This window comes from Fonsecaea multimorphosa (assembly GCF_000836435.1).
Source record: "Fonsecaea multimorphosa CBS 102226 unplaced genomic scaffold supercont1.2, whole genome shotgun sequence".
Taxonomy (NCBI): Eukaryota; Fungi; Ascomycota; class Eurotiomycetes; order Chaetothyriales; family Herpotrichiellaceae; genus Fonsecaea; species Fonsecaea multimorphosa.
The window spans coordinates 1,476,886-1,503,794 of record NW_015971636.1 but is presented as its reverse complement, the minus strand read 5'-3'; the positions used below and the strand labels follow the sequence as shown (position 1 = coordinate 1,503,794).

At 53.7% G+C, this 26,909-nt stretch overlaps 13 protein-coding genes across 13 annotated transcripts; 7 read left to right on the top strand and 6 right to left on the bottom strand.

Annotated features, from left to right (window-relative positions):
• Nucleotides 1–14: 14 nt before the first annotated feature.
• Nucleotides 15–1,697, top strand: Z520_01481 (uncharacterized protein; the record flags this gene model as incomplete). Its single annotated transcript, XM_016771998.1, has 2 exons — nt 15–176; nt 264–1,697. 2 exons carry the CDS (start codon nt 15–17, stop codon nt 1,695–1,697), a joined length of 1,596 nt encoding a protein of 531 aa, XP_016637137.1.
• A 700-nt stretch (nt 1,698–2,397) lies between these two features.
• Nucleotides 2,398–4,329, bottom strand: Z520_01480 (uncharacterized protein; the record flags this gene model as incomplete). Its single annotated transcript, XM_016771997.1, has 1 exon — nt 2,398–4,329. One exon carries the CDS (start codon nt 4,327–4,329, stop codon nt 2,398–2,400), a length of 1,932 nt encoding a protein of 643 aa, XP_016637136.1.
• A 499-nt stretch (nt 4,330–4,828) lies between these two features.
• Nucleotides 4,829–7,473, bottom strand: Z520_01479 (uncharacterized protein; the record flags this gene model as incomplete). The annotated part of the gene is made up of 2 exons (XM_016771996.1): nt 4,829–6,327; nt 6,381–7,473. 2 exons carry the CDS (start codon nt 7,471–7,473, stop codon nt 4,829–4,831), a joined length of 2,592 nt encoding a protein of 863 aa, XP_016637135.1.
• Nucleotides 7,474–7,907: 434 nt separating this feature from the next.
• Z520_01478 (uncharacterized protein) lies at nt 7,908–9,005 on the top strand (the record flags this gene model as incomplete). Its single annotated transcript, XM_016771995.1, has 2 exons — nt 7,908–8,554; nt 8,603–9,005. The coding sequence occupies 2 exons, from the start codon at nt 7,908–7,910 to the stop codon at nt 9,003–9,005; spliced, it is 1,050 nt and encodes a 349-aa protein (XP_016637134.1).
• Nucleotides 9,006–9,920: 915 nt separating this feature from the next.
• Nucleotides 9,921–10,733, top strand: Z520_01477 (uncharacterized protein; the record flags this gene model as incomplete). Its single annotated transcript, XM_016771994.1, has 1 exon — nt 9,921–10,733. The coding sequence occupies one exon, from the start codon at nt 9,921–9,923 to the stop codon at nt 10,731–10,733; it is 813 nt and encodes a 270-aa protein (XP_016637133.1).
• Nucleotides 10,734–12,595: 1,862 nt separating this feature from the next.
• On the top strand, nt 12,596–14,302 carry Z520_01476 (uncharacterized protein; the record flags this gene model as incomplete). Its single annotated transcript, XM_016771993.1, has 1 exon — nt 12,596–14,302. One exon carries the CDS (start codon nt 12,596–12,598, stop codon nt 14,300–14,302), a length of 1,707 nt encoding a protein of 568 aa, XP_016637132.1.
• A 731-nt stretch (nt 14,303–15,033) lies between these two features.
• On the bottom strand, nt 15,034–16,182 carry Z520_01475 (uncharacterized protein; the record flags this gene model as incomplete). The annotated part of the gene is made up of 1 exon (XM_016771992.1): nt 15,034–16,182. The coding sequence occupies one exon, from the start codon at nt 16,180–16,182 to the stop codon at nt 15,034–15,036; it is 1,149 nt and encodes a 382-aa protein (XP_016637131.1).
• Nucleotides 16,183–17,043: 861 nt separating this feature from the next.
• Z520_01474 (uncharacterized protein) lies at nt 17,044–17,647 on the bottom strand (the record flags this gene model as incomplete). Its single annotated transcript, XM_016771991.1, has 2 exons — nt 17,044–17,485; nt 17,538–17,647. The coding sequence occupies 2 exons, from the start codon at nt 17,645–17,647 to the stop codon at nt 17,044–17,046; spliced, it is 552 nt and encodes a 183-aa protein (XP_016637130.1).
• A 412-nt stretch (nt 17,648–18,059) lies between these two features.
• On the top strand, nt 18,060–19,237 carry Z520_01473 (uncharacterized protein; the record flags this gene model as incomplete). Its single annotated transcript, XM_016771990.1, has 2 exons — nt 18,060–18,293; nt 18,350–19,237. The coding sequence occupies 2 exons, from the start codon at nt 18,060–18,062 to the stop codon at nt 19,235–19,237; spliced, it is 1,122 nt and encodes a 373-aa protein (XP_016637129.1).
• A 75-nt stretch (nt 19,238–19,312) lies between these two features.
• On the bottom strand, nt 19,313–19,547 carry Z520_01472 (uncharacterized protein; the record flags this gene model as incomplete). Its single annotated transcript, XM_016771989.1, has 2 exons — nt 19,313–19,399; nt 19,470–19,547. The coding sequence occupies 2 exons, from the start codon at nt 19,545–19,547 to the stop codon at nt 19,313–19,315; spliced, it is 165 nt and encodes a 54-aa protein (XP_016637128.1).
• Nucleotides 19,548–20,602: 1,055 nt separating this feature from the next.
• Nucleotides 20,603–22,577, top strand: Z520_01471 (uncharacterized protein; the record flags this gene model as incomplete). The annotated part of the gene is made up of 3 exons (XM_016771988.1): nt 20,603–21,173; nt 21,222–22,324; nt 22,395–22,577. 3 exons carry the CDS (start codon nt 20,603–20,605, stop codon nt 22,575–22,577), a joined length of 1,857 nt encoding a protein of 618 aa, XP_016637127.1.
• A 655-nt stretch (nt 22,578–23,232) lies between these two features.
• Z520_01470 (uncharacterized protein) lies at nt 23,233–23,565 on the top strand (the record flags this gene model as incomplete). The annotated part of the gene is made up of 1 exon (XM_016771987.1): nt 23,233–23,565. One exon carries the CDS (start codon nt 23,233–23,235, stop codon nt 23,563–23,565), a length of 333 nt encoding a protein of 110 aa, XP_016637126.1.
• Nucleotides 23,566–23,808: 243 nt separating this feature from the next.
• On the bottom strand, nt 23,809–25,983 carry Z520_01469 (uncharacterized protein; the record flags this gene model as incomplete). Its single annotated transcript, XM_016771986.1, has 5 exons — nt 23,809–25,045; nt 25,117–25,439; nt 25,542–25,618; nt 25,720–25,927; nt 25,981–25,983. 5 exons carry the CDS (start codon nt 25,981–25,983, stop codon nt 23,809–23,811), a joined length of 1,848 nt encoding a protein of 615 aa, XP_016637125.1.
• Between the last annotated feature and the right edge of the window lie 926 nt (nt 25,984–26,909).

Here is a 26,909-nt window from a genome sequence, read left to right as displayed (position 1 = left end):
TAAAGGCGCTATAAATGATTCCAGCGTGGATCAACCTGTCGACGCGGTGGAGTCTGACCAGTGTGCAAGCGGCGCTCAACACGATTATTTCTGTTCTGGGGACGGTGGGGGTGTGGGCGTTCTCGAAGTATTGGTGGCAGCGAGGAAGTGCCAGCATCCTTCGACACAACTCTGAGGTGCCGTTGACTAAGTTTATCATTCTGTCTAGCCCTGGTGATGGATGGAATACCCTCAGGGTACTTCGATGACGGGTCTTTTCAAAGGAACACTGGCATCTCCTCGGCCAATTGATCGGAGTTCTGGCGGTCACCCTTGGCTGTATGTTTGCTGGCCCCATCGCCAAAGGGTCGCTCAAGGTCACCCGTACAGTCCAACGAACTCGTCTCGAGGTCCTTCCGACGGTCAAGGGCGACGGTTACGAAGCGAATCTTCTCGAGATGAACGTGTTGTGGAACAACACGATCCGAAGCTTGGACCAAGCCAACTTCTCGCGCAACCACATGCTCGAATACCTGCCCCCTTACAGTTCATCATGGATCTACGAACCTAGTCAATGGGATCCGACGTGGACTTTGGCATGCAACTCCACTGAAGAGACGCTACTCCACAATATCAGCGCCGTCGGCAACTATACCTTCCTCTCTCCCATTGAAGCGTTTCCGGGCTATCGCAGGACCTATGACCCCACCTGGTTGAATGCATCCAAGTATCGTACACAGGTCGACTTTGCCTCGTGGTCCACGACTGAGCCAGCCTTCATCTTTGAGGAGGCGCTGTTCTTCATCCTGATACAATCCGACCCAGTGGCTGACGATCGCATGTACACCAACAACGCCACGATGGACATTTGCTTCTCCGTGCTTCACCTTTCACACTTCAATGCAACCAGCGTGGCGGATCCCACGTTGGATGCTGAAGATACGTGGCTGTTCGTCGGGCCGGTCCACAACGCCAGCTATACCCGAATCGAGTGTACCATCACCCGCAAGCCCGTGGTTCCTGATGAAGAGAAAATTCCGTGGATCTGGACAAACGACACGTTTTCCATAACCAATGGATACCGGACGTACTTTGCCAACATACTGGAATCGGCCGCGAGCCAGAAGCTTCCAGTGCTGACCCCGACGCCCTTGGACATCTTGAGAATGTGGCAGACATACTTTGTCACCGTCAACACCATCTACGCTTCCCCCGTCCCGCGACTTGTCAGCATTTCGATAGACACGGTCCAGCTGTTCACGGGATTGCTCTTGCCGCTGGTCATTCTCACAGCGCTGACCATCTGGACATCCGGACGCTACTGGATCTTCATGTTGCGCAACAAGGCAAAGCTGGACAAGCTGGGCATTCCGGACAGCAAGTTCGAGTGGATCATCCAGGGAGCCAAAGTCCTTTGGACGAGTCAAGAGGAGGTCGAGGAAGAGCATACCGAGAAAGACGAGGTTGCACTTCCTTCCCCATGTTCGGTGACACAGGGAGACAGGGACTACCTCCACTCGGCAACCTTTGGCTATCGGTGCTCTAAGGTCCCCAAGCCTACAGCCGATCCGCCGTTGTTACTGATCCCGGAACCAAGTCTTGCGCGCATCCATGTCCCTAGATCGTCGCGCTCGACGACGCCCGCGGCGAGTGTTTCGAGGGCGATATCGAGGGATTCTGCGCGCTTGGGGGAGAGGGCGCGCACACAATCACCGTAACTGACGATCAGGAAGGGAAAGGAAAGAAAGTGAAGAATCAAGAAACCCTGCATTAGATCTCCCTGAGAGAAGGGGCGTACGGTAGCTTTTCATGCCCATTGATGCTATGTCCGCTGTGGATATGATCGTCGAGCTTAATATGTGGATAATTGATCCCCATGAGGATCTAGACATGTGGGGTTTCGATCAAGGTAAACTGGACATATTCCTGTGTGTGGAGAGGAGAGAACCCAGTCTGCCTTGAAGGAAGCCATCTATCTATCTCCCTACGGAACGAAAGGCTAAAATTGTAGTTTGAATGATCGGGCGTGGGGGCGAGGTACTTGTAAGAGAGACGACAGCCGTGTGAGGAAAATTGTCAAAGTCACTTGGATTCAGCTTGTGTTCCGCGTGTGGAATGTCGGTGACACACCGTGATACCTACCTTGCTCAATAGGTACTATCTGAAGTTGCCACGGGTACCTACCTACCGTAGGTATGTAAAGATGGCCACAGTGGTTAATACTGACTACTGAGTACCTGTATTTGGACCTGAACTGAAAACGTGAAGTTGAAAGCTTCTTATTCTACTGACTAACTTATGCTCTTGAGTTATACTCTTCAGAGTGTACCGGAGAAAAGAGGTGAATTGAGCACACATATACAACAACATGGAAGCTATTTAGCAAATATCTTACCCCTGCCAGTGGGAAAACTTTTCCTACGAATGCTCTGCTGATCGAGCGCTTTCATCTGCAAGGATCCCGCGATCCAACTCGTCAGGGTTGCCGGGCTCCGGCAGTTCCGGGGCCAGCGGGATCGACGGCGCACTCGTCTTCAGCGTCTCGGCCGTGCCGCGCCGTAATTTAGGGTGCCACTTGTCCAGCTTGCCTCGCCGCGCCGGTATCCGCTGGTACGGCTCGCTGTCGCTGTCGCCGTCGCCGTCCACGTGGTCTCCCTCTTCCTCGTCACTCTGCCAGCCGACCTCTGCACGCTTGGTTAGAACGGCCACCAAGTCCCGCGCAACGAGCTGCTCCAGTGTCGACGATCGCCCACCCCGGCCGCCACTGGCGCCTATCTGTAGCCCGTTCCTGAGCGCCTCCCGGTACAGGCGCCGCTCGCGGTCGGCGAAGTCCAAGGCATAACGCTCACGCTCCTCAAACAGACGCAAGGCCTTGACGTACATCAACTCCTGCCGATCCGCCACCACGGCCGCTTCGGCCGCGGCCGCCAGCTTGGCATCGGCGCGCGCCTGTTCCGCCACGCGCTGCTCCCTCTTCGCCTGGGCAGCCTCTGCCTCCGCAGCCACCGTGGCGGCCCGGTGGCCCTCTTCTCGAGCGCGGGTCGTCTCCTCGGCGCGTGCCGCAGCGGCCATTGCCGCTTCCATTGCGCGTTCTCTTTTCATTTCCTGCTCCTCTCGCTCGCGTTTCAATGCCTCTTCTTCGGATAATGTCTCTTTTACTGGTGGCTCAGCTGTAGGGGGCTTGTCAGCAGTGTGGTGGAGTGGTGAGGCTTGTGGCCATGGGGCATATGGAGGTCGTACGAATGGCGGTGTTGGGTAGGGGTATCCGGACCATGGCTGCTGAGGAGGATACTGTGGACGGTACTGTGGAGGGTACTGTGGAGGGTATTGTAGAGGGTATTGTGGAGGGTACAGAGGAGGGTACTGAGGATAGATGTAGCCTGGAACTGGTGAGGGAGCAGTGGGATCAGATGTCGGTGGATGCATAGGAGGATATGGGTAAGCAGGGCCAGGTACCGTGGTAGCGTCGTTGGAATCTTTCGGTCCCTGGTTGCCCACCTGTGGCTGGGCCGCTGCATGTGTGTTTGCAGTCTCAACCGGGGGGACTTGAGTCGGTTGCTGCTTCCGGTCCGCAGCATCTGCTTGAAGCAGCTTGGCCTTCTTTGCCTCCTTGATCCTGTGAGCCTCTAGAATCTTCCGGAACAGCTCCCTTGGTTGCCCTTCCGCCCGAAACGTCTGCCGTAGCTCATTCTCAAACTTGAGGTTGGCCTCGGAGGTGAAGTTCTCTAATAATGTGTCCCGTGTTGAACCGCGATTTGGCGTCTCCTTGGCTGTAGGATCCGGTTCATCCTGGGAGGGACCCACAACATGGCCTGGGGCAGAAGATGGAGCTGCTGCGGCTGGGTAGAGTATCGACTTTGGCGGAGTATGGTTTACAATTGCTGGCCCATACGGGTTCCCATATCCCGGAGGCACTGTCGAATAAGGCGGCATGTAAGGGGGGTACGGATAGGGTGATGCCCTTGAATAGACTGGAGGCACGGGTCGATAAGGGTAACTGGAAGGTGCTGCGCTATCCGCCACGGTCCAGGCGTACCCAGGCTGGGCATGCGGTCGACGGGACTGATCAGTATCGGTATTTCCGGTGGAATATGCAGATTTATCTCCCTCGTGTTTGGTAGGGAACTCGTCGACTGATCCTCCTGATTCCGTCACACTTCTCTCTGGGTCTTCAAAAACGGGTTCAAGTACAGAATACTGTGGGGATACGCCGCCACTGACTTGAACCCCATTTTCATGGAGGTCGGCGACGCTTGAAGAAACACTGGGAGATCTTGAGATATGGGTGATCTCGACACGTGTGTGAGATCGTCTATTTGAAGTAGGGTCTTGTTCCTGAGATTCAGACATGGAGTCGAAATCGAGTGCCCGACCTTGTGGTGTGTGAAAAGATGATCTGAGGATTATAACTTCAAGTTATAAGGCTTGATTGATTGAGTTCCTCGGCGCTCCGTACACCAAAAAGAAGCCAAGCCTATATGGATCACACCTAGCGAGCCAGGTCGTGGCACTCGTCCATCTCGCCGTGTCCATTCCAGCGTAGCAAGTACGGAGCTACTTGTCAAAGCCACCCTTGTCGCAGCAGCCATGGCGCCGGGGATGCGGTCCATCACGCTCACAGGCCCTGGAGTTCCCTCAATTCCCTCTCTTGCGGGAGGAACATAAGGCGCCAATGCCCATTCAATCCTTCTACCGAGTACTCCGTAATGGTTCTCACAATCGAGGGGTACTAGTATGGCGGGGAGGGGGGCTGTGCAAGCCTATCAAATGCGGCTTCGTCAACACGGACATCCATCTATCAAAATATACAAAATGATCACTAGCCAGGTATCCAGTGAAGCCTCCTGCTTCAGACGCTTGCCATTGCCATGCCTTCTCGTTCTCTGCTAACGAACCTTGTCTGTTCACGCTGCTTCTCAGGGGCGTCGGGACTGGGTTCCAGCGGGACCGGAACCACATCTGGCTCCTCTCTCCCCACTCGTGGGCTATTTGATGTGCCCTGCGATATTGGACGCTCGGCAAATTCAAGAATACTACGCTCTTTCGATATGTGCGCGGCCAGCACCCTTTGACCGAACTCGGTCGAGCAGTCAGCATCCCAGACCAAATCCTGCACCAGACCTTCAAATTCCAGATCCAGTTGGCGGCAGGCTGAAGCAATCTCGGGGGCGATTCTGGGCTGTCGCGAGTTATCGCCTTGCGTCAGTTGAGACGGGTTCGTGGTTCTGTCCACTCTTCTCGGGGGAGCTCCTCTGACGACCATTTGGTTGGTTCTTTGGTGGCTCTCCGGGGCCCATTGTACATAGCTCGGGGTGTGGTTGATAGATTGTGTGCTGTTGGCTTTGAGACTCGATTTTTGTTTTTGTTTTTGTTTTTCAAGCCGTTGCTCAAAAATCTTCGCGGTATGCTGTCGAAGCTCATGCCACCTGCCTTTCGTGAGATACTCCTTGACAAAGACGTAGTAGTCGTCCTCAGGATCCCATTCCCACGGGATGTTATAGTGGTCAAGTGAGTCCGTAAGAATGTCCTTTCTGCTGACGCGTTTGTGCGCGCTGCTGTGGCGAGTATGTCTGTAGGAGGATTTCACATCGCGTTCGCCGTCGTCGTCTTCCTCCACGAGCTCGTCAGGATATTTGAAAGGGACGAACTCTCCAGGTTCGGTTTTCTCCGCTTCTAAATTCTCCACTGCATTGACCTCGGAGCCGGAGACCAGCCCTGGACGGTCCGGGGCACCTCGCCGAAAGTCGACATGTACATCCCCAATCTCAACGGCTGAACGCTCAGGGTCTGCCAGAGTTTGAGTCTCTGGCTTCGGCTTTGTTGTGGATTGCTCCAAGTGTGCCTCAGGTACGGATCCGGCAACAGCTGGCTTGGTGATAACTTCTCTCTCTTGTCCCGCAGGGGTTTGGGCCGGTGCCAATGCCCCTTCCTCCTCTCGATCCTCTTCTGCCAAGACTGACTCGGGCGACAACGACGCGGACACTGATGTCGTCCTGGGTTCGTCGGCTGTAGGTTTGCTGGTGGTACGGGTGGGCTCGAAAAGTTCAGTCATTAACTCGTCATCACCGACATGGGCATGCATGGACCGGTCTTCTGTTCGGTCAACATCGTCGGACCCGTTCGCCTCAACATCCCCTTGCTGTTTTCTCTCGCCACTAGCCTGGACGTTAATTTGGAGCCCCTCAGAAATGGACGGCATCTCCGAGACACCAAGATGACTCTGGATATCGGTGAATATCGATTTCAGCGGCAAGCAGTAACTTTCAGCATGCTCGTCGGAGCCAGCCACAATCATACCGAAAGCTCTTCCAGCCCTGTCGATCACCCATGATCCAGAATCGCCGTGGCCTGTGAGGATGAACGTCAATAAGTGCATACCAAGCTCTGGACAGGCTACCTACTGGTCTGTTGAGAGACTCGCCATGCTATGTGCACAGACGGGGAGTCAGGGAGAGCAACTACAGACGCGATCTCGGGAAAGTCGGCCCACACCCTTTGCGCCACGCTGCTTGCTACCATTACTTGGCCAGACGGAATATCGTCCGCGAGCAAATTGATTTGAATCTCTTCGCCAGATCCGACACTGAGGCTGTTCGTAGTTGTGAATTGAGAGTTCTGCACGGGGACTAGGGCCCAGTCACAGCTCCTGCTGAGCAGGACTTCTGGATTCAATATACCGTTTGTCAGCTCGTTAGCGTCCGTAGTATTGATTAGGTTTGCCGAGTCCACGGGCTGGGCCGAGATGCAATTCGTATCGTCGGCGGTGGTCGAGTCATGGGCACAATTCTGTGCGTACACTTTCCAGGTCGGCTTCCGGATGAGTGGCGATGGAGAGCCATCATGTCTGTTTTGCTCCGTCAAGTCCTCTTCGTCCTCCAAAAAAGAATGAGCCGTCGTGAGTCCAAAATAAGTCCCGTTCACGCGAAGCACACCCCCGATGGTAGACCGAGTCCATGCCTGTGCGGCTGGTTCCCCAGTTTGTCTGGATATAACCACGTGGGTCCCACACAAATTTCGCAGTTGTTTAGTGCTGGGCGTCGATGATCCCTCCGCATCTGCGCGCAGATTAAGAGGATACTCAGCGTACGCAATATCAAAGTCTTGCAGCAGGGCTTTGAGTGAGGTTTGCTTCAGATCCTGGATCAGCCTATAAGCCCTTTTCGCCACGCTGATATCTCTGTGTAAGGCAAAGATTGTCGGCTGTGCGCTTTCTCGGCGGCCTTTCTTCAACACCACATAAATTTCCCATATGGGAAGCCCCGTCGACCTCCGCTTGTGACCCTTGGTGAAGAACTCATTGCTGATATACTTCTCACTGAGAACCTGAGCAATTGTGGCGGAGAGTTTGGTGTTCCACTCCTGTTTCAATAGCCCAGAGACTTCCCAGACTTCGATCTTTCTTGCCAATTTCGCCTTAAGCACCTTATCAGGCTGAGGGTTTTTGCTGAAACACTGTTGACGTTCGTGTACAGACAGAGTAGCCCAGAAGGACATGATTGATCGGCTTGAACTCCCAGTCCCACGTACACATACGGAAGAGCCCACGAGATACCTTGTGCTGGTAGACTAGAAACAGAAATTTGTCTGAAGGCGGTCGGAGGCAGGAGAGGGGAATGAAAAAGGTGGGGTTTGAGGCTGAGGAGGCTATGCAGCTAAGCCTGCAGGCAGACTCGATCGTTGCTCCTGCTAGCAGCGACGTCCAGTTACAATCCTCGTTGCGGAGAGGGATTTTGGCAGCTACACGCCTCGGATGCCCGTCTTCCTCTCCAACTTCGATAACATGGAACCTTTCACTATCTCACAGTAGTTCCAGCAGTATGCAAATACTCTAGGGACGTTTCTCATTATTGCAGCTCCATACTAGAGCCGCCGTCGTTATCAGCTGCGGGCAGGTTATACCGAGTCTCCTGGGTGCTAGGAACATTGCCATGCCGCGCTTCATGATGTTTAAAGCGAGGAAGCCCCGGCGATACAAGTGTCCACGGTCGGTTGACAAACAGGCTTGCCAAGATGTCCTTCGAGATGTCTGGGATCTCAAATGGGCCCCAACAGAGGGATTCCAGGAAGTACCACCGAGCCCTTACATCGATTTCTGGGGAGACTGCGTACAACAAACCCACGACCCAAATTTGAAGTTGGATCAACGCAAAGTAATCGTGGAATTAGTCCGGATCCTCAAGTCCGGCTTGGGAGAAACTCCACGGCAACTCTGCAGAGAAATTCAGAGTCACTACCGGTCTGATCCTGGTCTCATGACAGCATTGACTGATGATGAGGCTTGGAGAGCGTTCGCTTTCGCTGCTCGGCTCTGGATCCATGTATCTGCGCCCGATGACTGGAGGCACTCTGATCTTACTTTACAAGATCTCATCAACAAACTGATACCGAAACCTCCGAGTTCAAACACCGATGGCCGCCTTGAACCAGGCTTTTGTGCCGAGCATTTAACAAAAGTAGAAGGCTTTCACGTTCACTGGACCGATGACATATGCCAACACTTGGAGCTACGCGGCCGCTCACTGTTCGTCTTCCGACACTCGACCTGGCTCGCCACCTTGGAGAGATGTCCTGCTTCGTAAGTTGATCGGATGGGAGAGTAGAAGTCAATGCTGACGACCGTTAGTGACCCCTTCCCCAAAGGCTTCACGAAGGACACATTACGAACGCTATATCTTCTATACCGACCTCTAGAATCCAAACACGCACGCAGGAACACACGTCAAATGGAGAGACACCGATACGTTGACCTAGAATTGGCCATGGCAGACCATGCCTCGGTCGACCTACAATCGTATCCCTACTGGCATGAGCGACTTCGAAAGATCCATGAAGCCTACACCCGGAACAGTCACAACTCCTTGTCCCGGTACTGGTACGACAGAAGGGATGAGGTCCAGTGGGCCACCTTCTGGATGGGCCTTCTTGTTGTGGTTTTGACGGTAGTGACTGTTGTTTTTGGTATCATTCAATGTGTAACGGCGGTCGTTCAGGTGTACGCGATTTATCATCCGCCAGGAGGTCCGTAGACGAGCTCTGTTGCTGAGACTATGGGTGCGCGATTGGACCGGCCGCGAAGCTGAGGCGTAGGCCGTCGCGAGAGCCGCGGCGTTAACGTCCAGGTGGCTATTCATCGAACAATGTAGTCAGAAATTACGAGTGACCAGGGAAATGGAAGTGTGAACGAGTGAAGAAGGTGAGGGCGAAGAAGGCGAGGGCGAAGAAGGCGAGGCGATAATGGAGAGAATTGAGACAGCGGAATCGTTAATGGCGACTAAAGTGCGAAAGGGGGGTGAGGCTTATTATTAGGGATGGACTTTCGAACACGGGTGCAGGAGAGTGGTTTCGACGTTAGAGTCAGTATCGGAGTAGAAGTACGAAGGTGACAAACGGAACAAGTAAACGTATGGCTTAGGGTCCAGGGATGTATATAGCCATAGCTCAGAGCGGCTTAGTTACGTTCCAGGTCAAATGTAGGATACTCAAGGTCTAGAAACAAGGAAATGGATTTTGGAGACGCTAAGATTCGCGGCTGAGTACTCGTACCTCGTAGTATATTGATATTCCTTCTCGGCGGTGGCTGATCGGTTCCCCGCATTATTGTCTTTTCGCCTCGGTTCCCCGGACGTCCGAGGACATGATATATAAAGGTAAAGCCGACGGACCACCTTATATCAACCTCCATCTAGGTGACATCTGTTGTTTATCTCAGTGTAAGAAAAGGCGAGAGTCCTTCCCCGGCTGTAATTGATTGTTTCCAGCCAAGACCAAAAGTTCAAACAACAAAGGCGAAAGAAAACCAAAAAAGACTAGGAAGGAGAAGAGGTAAAAAAGACCCACAAGAAGACAACAAAAACAGGAAGAAAAGACAAACAACGCAAGAAGGAAAAGAAACAGGATATTTTACAGTCTTCCACTCCGCTTAAGAGGAAACCAAAAAAAGGATGCCACATCTCACCCGTGACGACGGTGTCCGGCTCTACTACGAGGTGCACGGAAATGGCGGCGGTGGGATCCCGTTATTGCTGACGCACGGCTACTCGTCCACGTCGGCCATGTGGGCGGCGCAAATCGCGGCGCTGTCAAAGGACTTCCAGTTGATTCTGTGGGACATGCGCGGGCACGGCGCGTCGGATTATCCGAGTGAACAGAACGCGTACAGTGAGGCGAAGACGGTGGGGGATATGGCTGCGATTCTTGATCAAGTGTGTGGGAGTGGGAGTAAAGCGATAGTGGGCGGCCTCTCGCTGGGCGGATACATGTCGCTGGCCTTTTACCGCGTATACCCCGAGAGAGTGCGTGCACTGCTTATTATTGATACGGGACCGGGGTTCAAGAAGGACAAGGCAAGGGATGAGTGGAATCGTACCGCCCACAACACGGGGAAGAGTTTTGAGAAACAGGGTCTTGCGGTCCTGGCAGGGCTCAGCGCCGAACGCGCCACTGTGACGCATCGTGACGCCAAAGGTCTTGCCCTCGCTGCCCGCGGCATGTTGGCGCAGCGCGATTCCAAGGTCATTGACTCGTTACCTGCCGTCAAGGTGCCCAGTTTGGTGGTGGTCGGCGCGGACGATACGCCCTTTTTGGCTGCGAGCGAGTATATGGCCAAGAAGATCCCGGGGGCGAGGAAGGTTGTTGTTCCAAATGCGGGTCATGCTGTTAATATCGACCAGCCAGAGAAGTTCCTCGAGGCGGTCATGCCTTTCTTGGACGAGGTCAGGAAAAGTGCGAATGCAAAACCAAGGGCGTTGCTGTGAGGAGAGAAGAAATTCTGAGGGAGCAAGAGACAACTCTTAAAAGCACGATGCGCTTTGAGAGACCAGACGCAATCCTCAAAAGCATGATAGTGGAGGTTTTTTTCTCTCTGTGGACTTGGCTGAGAAGAGGGCGCGTGTTTGATTGAACCCTTGACAGTACAATCCACAACAGGGGCCCTGAACCATATCAATCCTGCCGCCTTCTGTACCGTGTTGTTTTGGTTCGCTTTTTTGCCACCCAGTCTGCCGTACCTCTAACTTTTTCGTCTGCCCACGGCACACACACAGTCAAGTGCAATTCAGTGTCGCCCAAAAAAGGTGCAAAAAAAAGGGCTTACCTTTGAAGTACTTACCGTTCGAACTTGTTACTTACCTGTTTATGCATTGTCCTATCTCGCCATTGCTCCTGGGCCCAGGAGCAATGGAATATCGGGTGGATGGTCCCCCTAGGCAGTGTGCCCGAGCGGAGATAGGCGATTGAACAACCCTACGTTACGGGAGGACCTGTTTTAAACACTGCTCGACGGCCTCCGATCAGGTTGTCAATCTTGAAAGCATTTCAGACTCAATAAAATATATCCCCCAAAAAGGTTTTCACCTGGTGCACCCGGGACGGTGGGACGCCCCCCAGAACCCAGGGCTTGCTGCTTGGCGGCGAGGTGATGGAAAGGGCGTCCGCTGCTGGCGCATCGTGCACAACGCCATTCAAAGTTTTCTCGTTCTCGTCAAAACTTCTTCTGCTGGCATTCTTCCTCGTTCATTGTGTAATTTCTCGGCCATGATGGGCATTTTGTCGCGCCGATACGAAACCAACGTCTCGTCCATGTAAGGAAACCCTCCAGCGATATGGTGCTCGCTCGAACTCATAGCACACCCCGGATCGCGCGTGTCTATGGTGGCAAGATGGGCTCCTCAAAAAGGGGCGTGTCGAATCCGTCCAACCTGGCAGGTGTATTGCATATATGGGCGATAAGGAGCTTCTAAGTGGCAAATTTCCCAGCACGGAGGCATAGTATTCAGGTGGCATATGGCATCTTTGGGGGGCTTCTCTAGACGGCGGATCGTCTATGAGATGGCGACTAACAACGTGGGAGGGATGCAGTCTTGTGTTGATCTCGTTGTTTATTTACTGCTGGACTGAATTGTGTTTCGATCATAGATGGCCACATGCTGGCAATATTACGCGTCAGCTCCAAAACATCCTACCTGAAGTTGCACTCTGGGCCCCAGGGAACCAACAACCGGCAATGGTATTCACGTCGCACATAGATCTGTCTTGATTGATCAGACAAACAAAAAACCGATTGCGGGCTTGTCAGGCTTGAGATCCATTGTTGCCGCTATGCATAAATATTGTGAGGTAGATTGCTGTCGTGGCTCGCGGAGCAATTTGCAGAGCTTTCTGATACAATGAGTCGCAGTCTGGGGATGAAAGGATATTTTTCGTAGCGGACAATACGTGTGCACCATGAACTCGGCGGTGCAAGTTTTTCCTCTTCCATCCCCCATGTGTGATGATGACTTCAAAGGCAGGTTTGCCGACCCCGGATGAGCCTCTTCACGTTGTCGCCTTGCAACCGACAACTTCAACTTGAACCACCGACTTGCCGCCTTGTCTCGTACATTGTACGACCCCTGTCCTCTTCCAGGCGTCTGTCTCTTGTTTTCGCATGTTTCCAGCGAATCAACCTGTCAAGACTCTCTCGTCTCTGACGCAACTCTCACCACCTCAGATGCGTCTACCAGCACGCCGATTCCTCTGCCTCATCCTCCGGTCTCAATGACAGCGATTGCCTCTAGCCCCGCGCACCTTTCGATACTGGCAACCTAGCTTGCCCATACGGGCACTCTCCAGCCTCACCATGAAGACCACCTATTCGCTGGTCGGCCTCAGACGTTGGTCATGTAAGAGCAAGGAATTACCTCTTGTCCCCACAATCAAAGCTATCCATGTTTACGATTTCGACAACACTCTCTTCAACAGTCCCTTGCCAAACCCCCAAATATGGGCACAACCCACGGTGGGCCTGCTTCAAACATACGACACTCTCGCATACGGAGGGTGGTGGCATGACAACAGCATCCTGGCAGCCACGGGAGACGGCCTTGAGGCCGAAGAACCCCGCGCATGGGAAGGTCACTGGAATGAGACTGTGGTCCAGCTCGTCGAGCTGAGCAGTCAAACCAAGGATGTCCTCACTGTCTTGCTCACCGGGAGGGGAGAGACCTATTTCGCGGATCTGGTCAACAGAATTCTTAACTCGCGGAAACTCGACTTTGACATGGTCGTCCTTAAGCCGGAGGTGGGTCCATCGAGCCAGCAATTCGAGAGTACCATGGCGTTCAAACAGGAGTTCCTCAAAGAACTGGTCTTCAGCTATAAGAATGCGGATGAAATCAGGATTTATGAGGATCGTCCCAAGCACGTCAAAGGCTTCAGGGACTATTTTGAGCGTCTGAACAAATCATTTCTGTCACATCCAGTCGACCAACCGCCTCCGCCTAGGAAGCCCATCACGGCGGAAGTGATCCACGTCTGTGACCTGAAGACGACTCTGAATCCAGAGACCGAAGTCGAGGTCGTCCAGCGAGCCGTCACTCGCCACAACGACGCAATCTCCAACGGGGTTCCGACTCTGACCAAGACTGTTCGCAAGCACCTGAAGATCGATCAGCAGTTTTGCTACTTTGGCTACATGATCAACCAAACTGATTCTGCCCGCCTCCTGACACTGTTCAATATCAACGCTGGTATGATTGACTCCGGTGAAGTCCGTCTCTTTGCGTCGAGCATCCTCATAACGCCCTACTATCCTCGGAACGATGTTCTCAGGAAGGTTGGCGGGCGCGGGAAGAAGGTCACTTGGCAGGTTACTGGCATCGCCAAATATGAAGAGCGTATCTGGGCTGCCCGTGTCGCGCCAGTATCTGAAACACAGATATATACGCAAGATCCCACACCTCTTGTTGTGCTAGCCGTCCGAAAGGGGTCCAGGCAGATCGACGCAGCGAGAATACAGTCTTGGCAATCTGTTCCTCCGGACAAAGCCTTCATGTTCGAGACCACAGTCGCCGACAAGGTCATGCTGAAGATCGAAGACGACCACTCCCGTGGACAACGTTGGCCAGGAGGCAACCGGCGGGGACATTTTGCCAATGATGCCGATACGGGACACAAGCGGAAATATGCTCCTGATGAATCCATCTTGCGGAATAGAGATTCCTATGCACGGGTTGCCGCTGGAAGCGACAGAGACGATGGCAGTTATGTTCCCAGAGGAGGGCGGTTTGCGCAACGCAACCAGCAAAGCAAAGCCCACTTCAATAACCGCAACAACCCAAACTTGTCTGGGAACAGGGGAAGTAATCAAGGCGCAAACACCAACTCGAAACCACGCGGTGGTGGCCAAGGGGGAGGTTCAAACAGAGGCAGGAACAGCGGTCCTGCTGGTGGAGGTGGCGGCCGAGGAGCTCCAGCGTACAGAAGTCTCGACGACTATCCACCAGGAAACTTTGATGGAGCCAATGATCCGAAGACCGGGTCAGGCGAGATGGTTATGAATTATTAGGTCGGCCTCTTTAGACAAGCTATGATCTGTTGCAGGATGTAAAAACCAAGACTTTTGTCCGGCTTTATGATACGGACGAGCGGATTTCATCAGTCAGGGTCTTTGACGAACAGCTAGGCGTTGGACTGGGATGGGTATTTCGTGTATTGATACCCGAGGGGAAGCAGTTTGTGTCGAGATTACACAGCTGTCTTGCTCAAACACAGCCCGTTGTTAGGAGAGCCTTGCCGCTTCCAGTTATGCAATGAGGCATTGTTGGCACAGCACTGGGCAAGTCAGGGCTGCCTTTCCAAATGTATCACATCATGATAGGAAAGCAGAGAAATTTTGTATGATTATAGGTAGACTCGTCATGAAGGGAAGACGAATCATCCAATCTGTCTCCAGGTACAGCTGTTTGCAACCCCCATCATGTTGGACTCTGTTATGCTGTGATATGTCTACTACTCACTGTAGCTGATCATTCGTTTCCACGACTCGAGCATCGGGCGAGGGAGTCACATGAGGACGCACATGGAGGAAATTTTTCCCCAGGGAGCGATGACAGATTTGTACACGTGTTGTGTCTGTGTGTATATTTCCGTGCTCGTGAGTCGTATGGGCGCCGGCTGGTGTGACCAGTGGATATCATGCCTGGCGTGCGAGGGAAGCGATCGAGCAAAGGGAGCATATTGCTCTTGAGAGGTTTTGTTGTGTACTTTGTACTGCCATTCCTTTGTCAATGACTTTTATCAAAAGCCATCACCCTCGCGCCACACCCTCCCACACTCCCTCGCCCTGGTGCGCGGATCGAACCCCCTCCTGAGCGCCCGCTCCCTGTCCCGGTCCAAGTCCCTGCCCAGCCTGCCGCTGCGGTTTTTGAGATTCCTAAACTTCTCGCTGCCGCCCTTATCCCCCGCGGACCACAGCGCGAGCAGGTCCTCGTCCAGGCGCTCTTTCTCGCTGAATGCGTCTAGCCACTTTTGCAGACCCTGCTCGCCGCCTTCGAAGCAGACTCCGTACCCGTCGCAGTAGCATCTGTGCTGGGACGGGCAGAATTCGAATAACCCCGTGAATATGTATTGCCAGGAGTACTCTAGGATGCGGCCTGAGATGGTGGAATTGGTGGTGGTGGTGGTGGTGGTGGTGGTGGTCCTGAGGAGCCAGTTGCGGTAGTGCTCGTACTCGTGCAGTGGGCGTTGGCGGATGCGCTGCGCCGAGACGGCGAATTGGGCGCAGCACGGCTGGGAGAGGGCGCGCGGGATGGGCACGTCGCTCCCAAACAGGTCGTGGAATAGAGCAGAAGTCAGGGACGGTTCTTCGGGCTTGCGGACCAGATCGTACCGCCGTCTAGGTTGGTCGACGTGCAGCCAGTCCGGACAGCCTGGGTCCCATTCGCAGCGCGTGTTGAAGTAGCCCTGGCGCATGACGTGCGCGTCCGAGAGGAGTTTGATCGTGATGGCAGCGTCGGTGTCCAACACGATGTTGTTGTGCCAGCTTTTCTTGGACGGGTGGAAAAACAACACGATGTCCGGCAGGGAGTCGTAGTGGTCGATGATGTAGGTCAGGTAGGCCATGGCCTCGTTGCCTGTGTTGGCTGGCAGACCAGAATCCGCCGCGTCGACCGTGTATATCTTCTTGGGCAGCTCGGGAAGGTCCCTGTCAAGCCAGGACGTGTCTTCGGTCGAGAGACGTGCCATGACCAAGACCCGAGTGTAGTTCTCTCCGGCTGGTTTGGGAGTGCCGGGGGAAAAGAGAGACGGGTTGTACAATGGTCCATCTTGGCCATGGAGATGTGACTGCTGCAAGGACAAGTCGTTGCGGATCCTGTTGAGGAGCAATGTCAAGGTAAATGCTCCGAGGACCAGGACCACCACGTACGAGCGGCGGACGAAGCGCATGGTAGTGAAAAGATCACCGCTTTCTTTTGCTCTTCATGTTGCTCCCTGCAAGCAACAAGTCCGCAGGGCTGGACGAGTACTTTGGAATTTCTTTCTCGCGTGGCCAGAAATTCCCAAATCAACAAACGAAACGGTACAAGATTTACAGAACCCAATCAAGGCATAGCTAAGGTCTTTAGATCCCTGCCGAGCGCGGCTTAACTCTTGTGACATAGAAAGGGTGACAGGGGCAGGGGAAGAAGGACGACCAACGAAAGATAAGATATCAAAAGACGAATAGGAGGATTGGCGTGACATTCTCGACATAGCGATTAGCAAGGAATGATGTTAGTGAAGGATGCAAGCATTCCAGTCATGTTTGTTTGTGCTCAGCTGCCAACATGACAAAGACAGGGAATGCTTTGGGATCTTGTCGAGAAGTAGATTCGTAATCTTTGTTTGCTTCTGGCAACTTGTTGGAAGAGAAAAGGACGGCATAGAATGCAATTTTCTCCTTGTGGAGATGTTCAGGCCTTGGGAAGGGTGAGAATGTGCCTGCTGAGCGTAAGACTCCACCAAAATCAGTGGGAAAGGAACAATTGATATGCCTCCCAATCGACATATAGCCTTCCCCTTTTTGCTCTATCGTTTGTATGTATATGTATCTGCTGGCCATCTCACTTGTGGCGTGGTTGTACATGGTCGTCCCTCGAGTATAATATATATAACAAAAATGGTGAGAGGAGTTACGCCGCCGCTGATGCCCTATGTCCAAGATCTATTCTCCGCCATGGTTCGTCGTCCTCGGTAGTGCATTTTATGGTTTTACAGTCCAGTATGTTCCTGTCATTCTTTCCCTTGTCGAGTAGTTCCATACCGTCATCAGTCACAGCGTCCATCCTTCCATCCGTCTTTCCATCTCTGTTTCCAGAGACTGCAATCGAACTCCGGCTTTCCTAGCTTCACATTCACCGCATTATGAGCTTGACACATCCACATGCCCAGGTCATCTTGTCCTTTGACCTTGGGCTCGTTCCCGGGCTTTTTCATCCAATCTCGAAAGTCGTCCGCGCAGACCCAGCAGGGGTAGAGCATTGAGAAGGTCGAAATGAACTGCTTCATGACTGATTGAGTTTCGGGAGGGGCAGCTTCGGGATATGTTGCCGCAATGCTATGTAGCAGCGTCCACGTAGCGCGACCAAGTTCTTCGACGTCGGGGGGGCATTCGGTTCGTGGAGGAGGGACTGGGGCGACAGTTTTTGTCTTTTTGCCGCCCTGCTTCATCATGGCCATCCATGCGGCCGAGGAAGTACAGGTTCGACATCTATCCCGCAGTCAGTAATAGAGCTAGGCCTTCGACCAGAAAATCAACCCACGGTTTCCCATCCTTGTCCAGGACAACTCCCGGCGCAACTTGCTGTGGCTTGTCTTCGTGCTCTGCATCCCTGGAGCCGGTCGTCTTACCACCTGGAAATGGGAAAGACATCGGTTCGCTGATCCCGGTACACCGCACGCCTTCCTTCGGTCACCGCAATCGTCCCTCACACGCCCTTACAAGCATCAGACAGAAGTTGGAACATGATTGCAAATCAGGATGGGAGCCTCGACTGGCGCTGCAAAGACCGATATGTCCGATGCGGGCTCGCTTAACCTTCCGATGAAATCTTTGCCCAGTTCGGCCTAGCTCTGCACCATCACGTGCTGGTCTTGTTTATATTGCGGGGGAGCCTCGAGTCACTAGCCCATCACAAATGCAAACCCAATGGTCGATTGGCCCTATGCGATCAGCGCGTTTTTCATTGATCGAGCCGAACCCTGCGCGCAATTGACCAATCTTTCTGTCCCAGCTCTTCCTTTTCCTGTTAATTCCCCCCATCCTCTTCACTGCTCAGAGCAATATGTCTGTTTCCGATTCTGACCTTTCCGAGGCCTCTACGACACCCGCGCCGCCCGACCACGAACTCGAGAAAAGCCTGCGACGCGAGGTGGTCAAGGCGCAGAGGGATGGAATAGAATTCTCAAACAACTACATTCGCGGAGCTTCCGAGGCAAAACTGGGATTGACAAAAGGCTTCTACAAGAATCACAAAGAGTGGGCACAACGAAGTAGAGATATCATAGCCGACCAGCTGGTATACTCGGACATCTCAAGTACCGTGTCGCAACTAATAGCTAACACTGCGGCTAGACAATCCCGTCAGAAACACATAGCTCTCCTGCCAAACCAAAAGAGCCGAAGAAGGCCATCGCGAAGCGCAAGTCCTCGCAGAAAGAGTCCGCTCCACACAAGAGACAAAAGGCTGCTGCCAAAAGTGACGACGATGCTTCTGATGACCTGTCTTCGCCTCTGAGCGACCTAGACTCGGAAGCAGGGCAAGAGAAGCAGAAGACGAAACAACGCAAGGCCACTCAGAAACCACGCCCAACCAAGTCAAAATCCTCCAAAAGCAACGGACGAAAGGTTGCAGACTCTGACGAAGACGAGCAGGCGGAGCAGGCAAACGGCACTCCAGCAGAAGAGTCCTCGAACGAAGGAGAAACCACAGTTGCCAACGCTGAAGACGGCTCGGATAGCGAGATGTCAGTCCTCTTGGATGAAGTACCTCCGCAAAAGAAGAGCAGGAAGCGCAAGGACTCCGCGCGCCAAAAGTCCAAGAAGCCTGCCAGCAAATCTGCCACGAAACCCAAAGCTGACGCCGATACCGATCCAGAGTTGGCCGAGATCAAGCGTCTCCAAGGCTGGCTAGTAAAATGTGGCATCCGCAAGCTGTGGGGTAAAGAGTTGAAACCCTACGAAACCTCCAAAGCCAAAATCAAGCACTTGAAAGAGATGCTCGCCGATGTCGGTATGACTGGCCGGTACTCGCTGGAAAAGGCGAATCAGATCAAAGAGGCCAGAGAATTGGCTGCCGACATCGAGGCTGTCCAAGAAGGAGCAGAACGCTGGGGTGCTGCCCAAGATGAGGATGGTGCGCGAGTTGAGAAAGGGACAGATAGCTCGCGGCCAGCAAGGAGGTTGGTGCGAGGAGCGAGAAATTATGACTTTTTGAGCAGCGATGGTGAGGAGACCGATTGAGAAGGTGTCTTCAGCAGCAGCTCCGTGCACGCTGAACCCTTGGTTTTTGGGTACTGAGACATACGGCTTTTGCTTTTATTTGATGGCTTTATTACCGCTCATACGCTGTGCAATGAGACTGAAGACGGCCACGGACGAAATGAACAGGACCAGGTTGTAAAACTAAATCAGGACGATTAGGACTAATGCTCAAAAATGGCTTCGGAGATGTTTGGATGTCGAGAAAGCTTACCGCATTGCGTGAGTACTCATTCTCTTCTGCCTCGGTGCGCGCCTCGACAAAGAGGCGACGGAGATTGGGGAGAGCCATGCTGACAACCGGGATTTGGAGTTCTCTTGTTGACACGACTCCGCTGGCTGTATTGGGTCAATCTCAACGAGAATGTAATGTAATAGACGAAGAAGAAGATGTGAAGGGACAACCAGTCGGTCTTTGCAAAGGCCGGGATTCCTTGGCGAGGATCCGCCGGAGCCTTGCATTAGCCTCGTCGTAGCCTCGTCGTAGCCTCGCCCGGGCCTCGCCACAGGCTCGCAGCACAGCGTATTCATCAGCCATTGACAACAGACCATCACAATCACTGCTTCACCATCCAATCTAGCTCACAGATCAAGATCGGTCAACACTAAGCGAGGACGCATTCCAGATACAAATTGTGCTCGCTCATCCGCCGTTACAGAGATGAGCCTGGCAGAGCCACTCGAGGAAACGACCCTCCCAAGCCAGAGACGCACCCACACGCTGGCGTCATAAAATCACTATCGAACGACAATCGATTGAGGTACCATCATCTTTAGGCGTCCCGTTGCAACATCATACGGCCACTGAAGGTTTATTAAGATCCCCATTTTTGTTGTAAGGTCAGCAGCAACCCCTTACCCATTTCGACGGCATTAGTGTAATCACAGCACCGGTAATAGACACTGGCTCGGCCTGCTATTGATCAGCACAGCGGCCTTTCAATCCAATACTTAAACCACCAAAGTCTGAGTTTTCTCCCCCGGAGGAAGTTGCAGCCACAACGTCATTCGATGATCTACACTTTCAGCATTACTATCCGGCCCTGGGTGGGCCTGACTGGGGCAATTCCCTTTCCCGGTGATCTTACACGCCAAGGTAAGACAACGCGAATACGCCGCTTCTCAGCTTTGGTGTCGGCGGCCTCAATGCTTCTCGTACACCATATTCGTATAACATGCCGACTGCGGCTGGTTGCCCATTGTTGTCTGCCTGCTGCCTTATAACCCTTCTGGCTAGCCAAGATGGAACGCCCCGTCTATGCTCACTATATAAGTCACTGGAGCTTTCGTCACGACCTATTTCACTGAGGGAGTGACATCGCTCAGTCTGATCAAGCTTCTGTGATCATGGACGGCCATCCACTTGCTTCCATACCACCCCTTAAGCTGCACGACGGCGTCAATCGCGATGAGATCAACGCCAGTGACATTGTCGCCGATTGGCTCGCTGCTCTAGAGAAGCGGCCTAAGAACGGTCTATCTACTGACCTCTCAGACCTCTTCATTGATGACTGCTGGTGGCGGGATTTTACAGCACTTTCATGGGATATAGTAGCAAAGCACGGTCTGGAAGACGTTGCAGAGTACCTCACCAGCTCGACCACTGGATTTGGGCAGTTGACTGCCATCAAAACCGGTGGTCTACAGGCGAGCTTGGTCGACATGCACGGGGCCATCTGGATCCAGGGCGGCTTTACTTTCCAGACAAGCGACGGCTCGGGCACCGGTCTTGTTCGGTTGATTAACGTGGACAAGTCTCACTGGAAAGCGTGGACAGTTTTCACTCAGCTGGAGAGACTCCATAGCCAAGATGAGCTCGACAAGCAGAGAATGCGACAATCCTACACCCAGACGAGAATCGCCAATGGTGTCAATGGGGAAAAGGAGGGCGACCTCCAGGTCTTGATCATCGGTGCCGGTATGTGATTACAACCCTCTGAGCAGTCACCAGCTGATGCATTTTTAGGACAATCGGGCCTCATGCTCGCCGCACAGCTGAAGAACATGGGGATCAAGGCATTGCTTGTTGACAAGCTCCCCCGACTGGGTGACATGTGGCGCTCCAGATACGAAACAATCAGGACGCATACACCAATCTATCTCGACCACTATCCCTTCCTCAGATTCCCTACCAACTGGCCGCGATGGAGGGAGCAGGACAAGATTGCCAGCTGGATGGAACATTATGGACAAGTCATGGGACTTGACTATATGCTCAGCACGACCGTGAACAAGATTGACTACGACGAGCAGGCGCGTCGATATACCGTGGAGGTGGAAAATGAAGATGGCAAGCACGTCTTCCAGCCTAGGCACCTTGTGTTGGCGACCGGCGTGTTCAGCCATCATCCCATCGAACCCGAAATTCCAGGCAGAGGTTCGTTCAAGGGCGAGATATACCACTCGATGCACCACAAAGCCGCACGACTAATCCCCGACCTGGCCAACAAGCACGTCGCCATCATCGGCTCTGGCACCAGCGCCCACGACATCGCTCAGGACTTTGTCAACTCAGGCGCGAAAGACGTATCGATCGTACAACGCAATGCAATCTTCTCCGTCTCGGCCACAGCGCTTGAAGACTCCTACTTGTCCATGTGGAACACCCCTGGCATCTCCACCGAGGAGGCAGACATCATTGGCAACTCTTTCCCCACCGCGGTGGCTCGCACACTCAACATCGGGCAAACGCAGATGATGGAGGAGCACGACCAGGAGTTACTCGCGGGCTTGGAGAAGGCCGGTCTGAAGCTGAAACGCGCAAAGACTGCCGGCTATGGCTTTATTGACCACCTCTTGGTCAAGGCCGGTCATTTTTACATCGAGCAGGGGGCCAGTCAGATGATTGTGGATGGGCGAATCAAGGTCCATCAGTGCGACGACGGCGTCAAGGAATTTGTGTCTGACGGCTTCATTCTGGCTGATGGGAAGAAGGTGCAGGCCGACCTGGTCGTTTTGGCAACCGGGTACCAGAGAAACATCCTGACCGTCGAGGAGCTCATGGGGAAGAAAGTCGCCGAGAAGGTCGGCGATCTGGGCTATCTCGACAACGGGCAGGAGCGGATCGGGGTGAGTTACTGCTGCTTTCGGAGACTTCCTCCCTTATTTGTGCGACAGTTACTGACCATCATTGTCGCAGTGGTGGAGACCAACGGGCTTCCCGGGCTTCTGGTACATGACGGGCAGCTTCGTCTGGGGCCGCCAGTTCTCGCCCGTCCTGGCGCTGCAGATCACCGCCATCGAACAGGGTCTGAACCCGGGCTATTGGGAGCAGACGGACCGGGACAACAAGGGGATAGGCACGGTAGTGCACAGAGTATAGAGCCAGAATTGGCAGATACTCGCGGTAAGTTTCCTCACGGCGACGCCATTGTCGATGTCGAGATGTTGGACAGGTTGACCACTCTCTACCACTCTACCAACTAATCAGGCGGTTTAACAGTACCCATGGTCACCGAATTCCCTTCGTTGGCAATACAATATCACGCTCCTATCTCGCTCCAATTTCCAGGTCCAAACGGTGACATGTCGTTGACGGGAGGGTTTGTTTGGTTTCCTCGCCTCCTTTCTTCAGCAAGTCTTGTCGGTTATAACTTTTTGTGCCTTTGTACCTTTGTGCCTTTGTACCTTTGTGCCTTTGTACCTTTGTGCCTTTGTGCCCTTGTCGAACCTCGGATTCGTTTTGTTCAGTGACCACGTTTGTATGTCATGCCTGTCACTCCATTGTTCCGATTGTTGGGCTTATCACTCGTTGTTTGAACAAATCATCGTTTGTCTGTTCTGGCGGCCATTATAGATTTGCTATCCCAGTGTGCTTTGCTCAGCCTCCATATCTCATGAACCATCATTTCCATCCATACCGGAGAACCATCCCGTTTTCAAGATAAATACATACGTACATACACAACATACGGTGCATACCTACACGAAACACACCGAAACAAAATCATATCACTTAACCCGAGCAGATTCAGACCATGAAATTCCTCACAACCACCCTCACCGCCTTGACCCTCTCCCTCTCCCTTGCCTCCGCCTCGTTCATCGGCGACCTGAACGCCCGCGGCCTCGAGAAAATGGACGGCAAATGCACCTCCAAGGGCGGGTGCAAGGTTCCTGGCGGCCTGCACTCGGCGTACAGTTGCTGGAACTCGAAATGCAACGTCACGACCTCTGCCACAAAGGGCGATGAGGGGAAGAATTGTACGATCGCGCCGGGCATGGATGGCGAGTGGGTCGCCAAATGTCCGACGAATTTGTTGCCGTATGAATGGGAGTGGCCGTGGGTGCCGCCTAAGAAGGACAATTAAACGGGGGAGGGAGAGGAATAGGTGTGAAATATATAGGTCGAGGCGGCTAGATTCCTGGGGGCAGGGTTGGAGGAGAATAGGGGTGATGAATCACATTGAAGCAATGCCTGACAAGTGGCCTTTCAATTGGATCTTAAGGTCTAATCTGTTAGATTAGTATTTTTACTGCACACCTCGAAGACAGGAGACATGCGAAAAGGACCGGGCTTCTTGCACAGATATTGTAGATACATACAAAGATATTCACCGCTGAAACAGCGCGAGACCCTCGACCTTGTCCTGGTCCACATTCCCAATAGTGCCCGTGAACCCATTCTCCTTGACGGCGGCAGACAGATCATCCTGGGTCCTGCCACCACTGGCAGAGTGACCGCCAGCCGACTCCTTGCCGACCGCAACGGCCAGGACGCGTGCAGGGTCAATTTTGTTCTCGACGCCATCCGCACTCCGCGGGCAGCGCCACGCGACGTGGTCGTCCGGCCTGATCAGGACGGCGTCGCGCTCCCAGACCTGTCTCACGTGCGGCTCGTCAGGCAGATGGATGGCCTTGAGCGGGATCTGCAGTTTTTGAGCCGCGGGCGCGAAGGCGCGGATGTAGCGGCCCTCGGGCGTGAAGTCGACCAGCGAGAACTCCCGGCCGCGCCCGAATAGGTCGAACACGCTCGTCTCCCCGTCCTTGAGGAAGACGTGCGGTGCCCGCGCCCCGGGCCACGTCGACGGGATGTAGTGCTCCGGGTTCCAGGGCGGCTCAGCGGTTGTCGTGCCCTCACTGTCCTCGTCCAAGCTAATGACTGGGGACCCGTTATATCGGTATCCCAGCTCGATGCCGTGGTCCTTGTTCTCCCCGTCGTGCGCGAGCATGTACTCGGCGATCTGCCGCCGCATGTCCTCGCCCTCGGCCGTCCTCGAGGTCACCGTGTCGCCTGTCTTGGCCACCATGTCCTTGTAGAACGAGTGCTGTTGCCAGTGCACGCCCGACCGCTCAATAACCCTGGCCGCCACGGGCCGTCGCTCGTCTTCGTACGACTGTAGCAGTGTAGCTCCCCCATAGCCCGACAAGACGGCCGCGAGCTTCCAGCCAATGTCAAAGCTGTCCCCGATGGCTGTGTTCATTCCGTAGCCGCCGGTCGGGATGTTCTGGTGCGCCGCATCACCGGAAAGGAAGACGCGGCCCTTTGGAGAGATGTATTTCTCGGCAATGTAGATGTTGGGTCTCCATGTGCTCATGACGAGCACCTCGTCAATCGTGATGGGCCAGGGTTCCCTCGAGCCGCCTAGAGCCTTGTAGACGGTTTCCTTCGGATCGAGCGTCGATACGTCAAAGTCCAGCGGTAAAGGCGTGTGGCACGTCCACGTGTCAACCTCGTCCTGCGAGATGAGGACCTGTCCGCTGGTGAAGTAGATGTGCCAGAACTGGCCTTGCCGCTGGATGCGGCTCAGGTCGCGCGACTTGAAGTGGACGAGGTAGAGTTTGGCAGGTCTATTTTGCGGTGTGAGCTCCAAGCAATAGTGATAAAAAAAGATTGCTTGAGGGTAATAACAGAAACTCACACTGGCCCTCCTATCAGGTCGACCCCAATCGCTTTCCGCACCCGGCTCCCTGCGCCGTCGCAACCGATGACATACTGGGCCCTGACTCTGTGCGTTTCTCCCGCCGTGGTGTCAGTCAATTCGCACTCGACTCCGTCCTCGGATTCGGACAGTCTCTCGAACTTCCAGCCAAAGTGGGATTCGATCAGGGGTTGTGCTTGAATGCGCGGCTTCAGCCAGGCCTCGAAGATGGCCTGCGAACACCGCTGGTATGGTTCTCGGGGCATGGAGCCGTCATTGTGCGCTTTGATGTGGTGCCTCCACCAGTCTGGCGAGGGAAGATCCTGGTTCCAGAGAAGTCAGTCGCTTGCGGGCTACCACGGGAAGAACGACATGATGATGATAATGATGATGAGTAGTCAGGCAGGACAGTGAGAGCCAATTACCCATTTCGTAATAAGTTCGCCTCCATCGGATAAACCAGAACTGAAATGGACGTCGAACGAGTACTTCTGCGGCACACCTGAATGGCACCCACCGCTCGTCAGCCAGTCCATTCATCACCACCAACCCTCCACCATTCGTCGAAAAAAGAGCCCAATGAAAAGGCTTAAGCGAACGAACCAACTTCGCGCAGCCCCCTGTCGATCTTGAGCCGCCTGAACAGCTCCATGCTGCGGCAATTCGTGATGTCCATCTTGGGCCACTTGGTCGTGTCGAGATTGCGCTCCACAAGCATGCACGGAACGCCATTCTCGGCCAGCTGCAGCGCCGCGATCAGGCCGGCAGGTCCAGCGCCCACGACGAGCACGGCCGTTTCGTGCTGCACAACCTAAAACAGACCTGTCAGGGACGGTGCCTATCCTCCTCTGGAACATGACGCACCATATCTTGTGAAACGAACAATCAATCCTTGCTTTCCCGGGTACTCGTTGGATGATGATTCGAATATGTAAGCGGAAGGTGCCCGAAGTGTGTTTGTAGACCGTTATATCGTGTAGCCTCCGCCAAAGATCGTATTCTGGGCCAGGGCATGACTATCTTCCCAGCACCAATATCTTACTTTCTTTTATATGTATTCTAGGAAATGTGATTCGGCGATACTCCGCATGTTCGACTCGCCATTGTTTCTGGGGAAAGAAAAGCGTGTGGTCCAGTTGGCATTGAACTGTGGATCGCCAGGTGACGAAGTACCGAAATCACGCCCATTAATATCCGGACGTTATTGGCCCACAAAAGCGTCAGACTGTGCGAGTCAAGTCGAATACGCTCGGTTAACTCGTACATTGGGATGACCCCGGACATCCCCTTCTGTTGGAAGGAGTGGTTTGATTTGACGATGATGACCAAGAAATAACGAGGTACATTCTTACACTTACGGGGTGGTGATGGAATCACCAGAAGGAATCATTAATCTGCACCCCCACAAACCGGGGACGGTCTTGAGGATTGCACCGTCCATGGCCGGTGTGGGCAAGTAGAATCTGCGGGAGAACGTTTTGGGGCTGGTGGCTGGGGGTGGGAATCTGACATATCCAACTAGGACGCGAGGGAGAGGGAGGGTGTCTCAATGACCAAGTTGGTGGCAAAGCCGTTTCATGAATCTGTCTATCTTAGTGTTAAGCAGGAGGGAGTCTGTGACTCGACTATCTGGAAGTTCAAGGGCTACTCTAGGTGTGTCCCAAAGTAAGCCCAGTGTCTTCGGTGCTGCCACCTTCACGCGACAGAAGTGGACGGCTTCGGTCTATTTTGGTCATACAGTCAAGTATTACCTTCTACCTATCTGGAATGCGAGACACGCATGCGCAGATCGG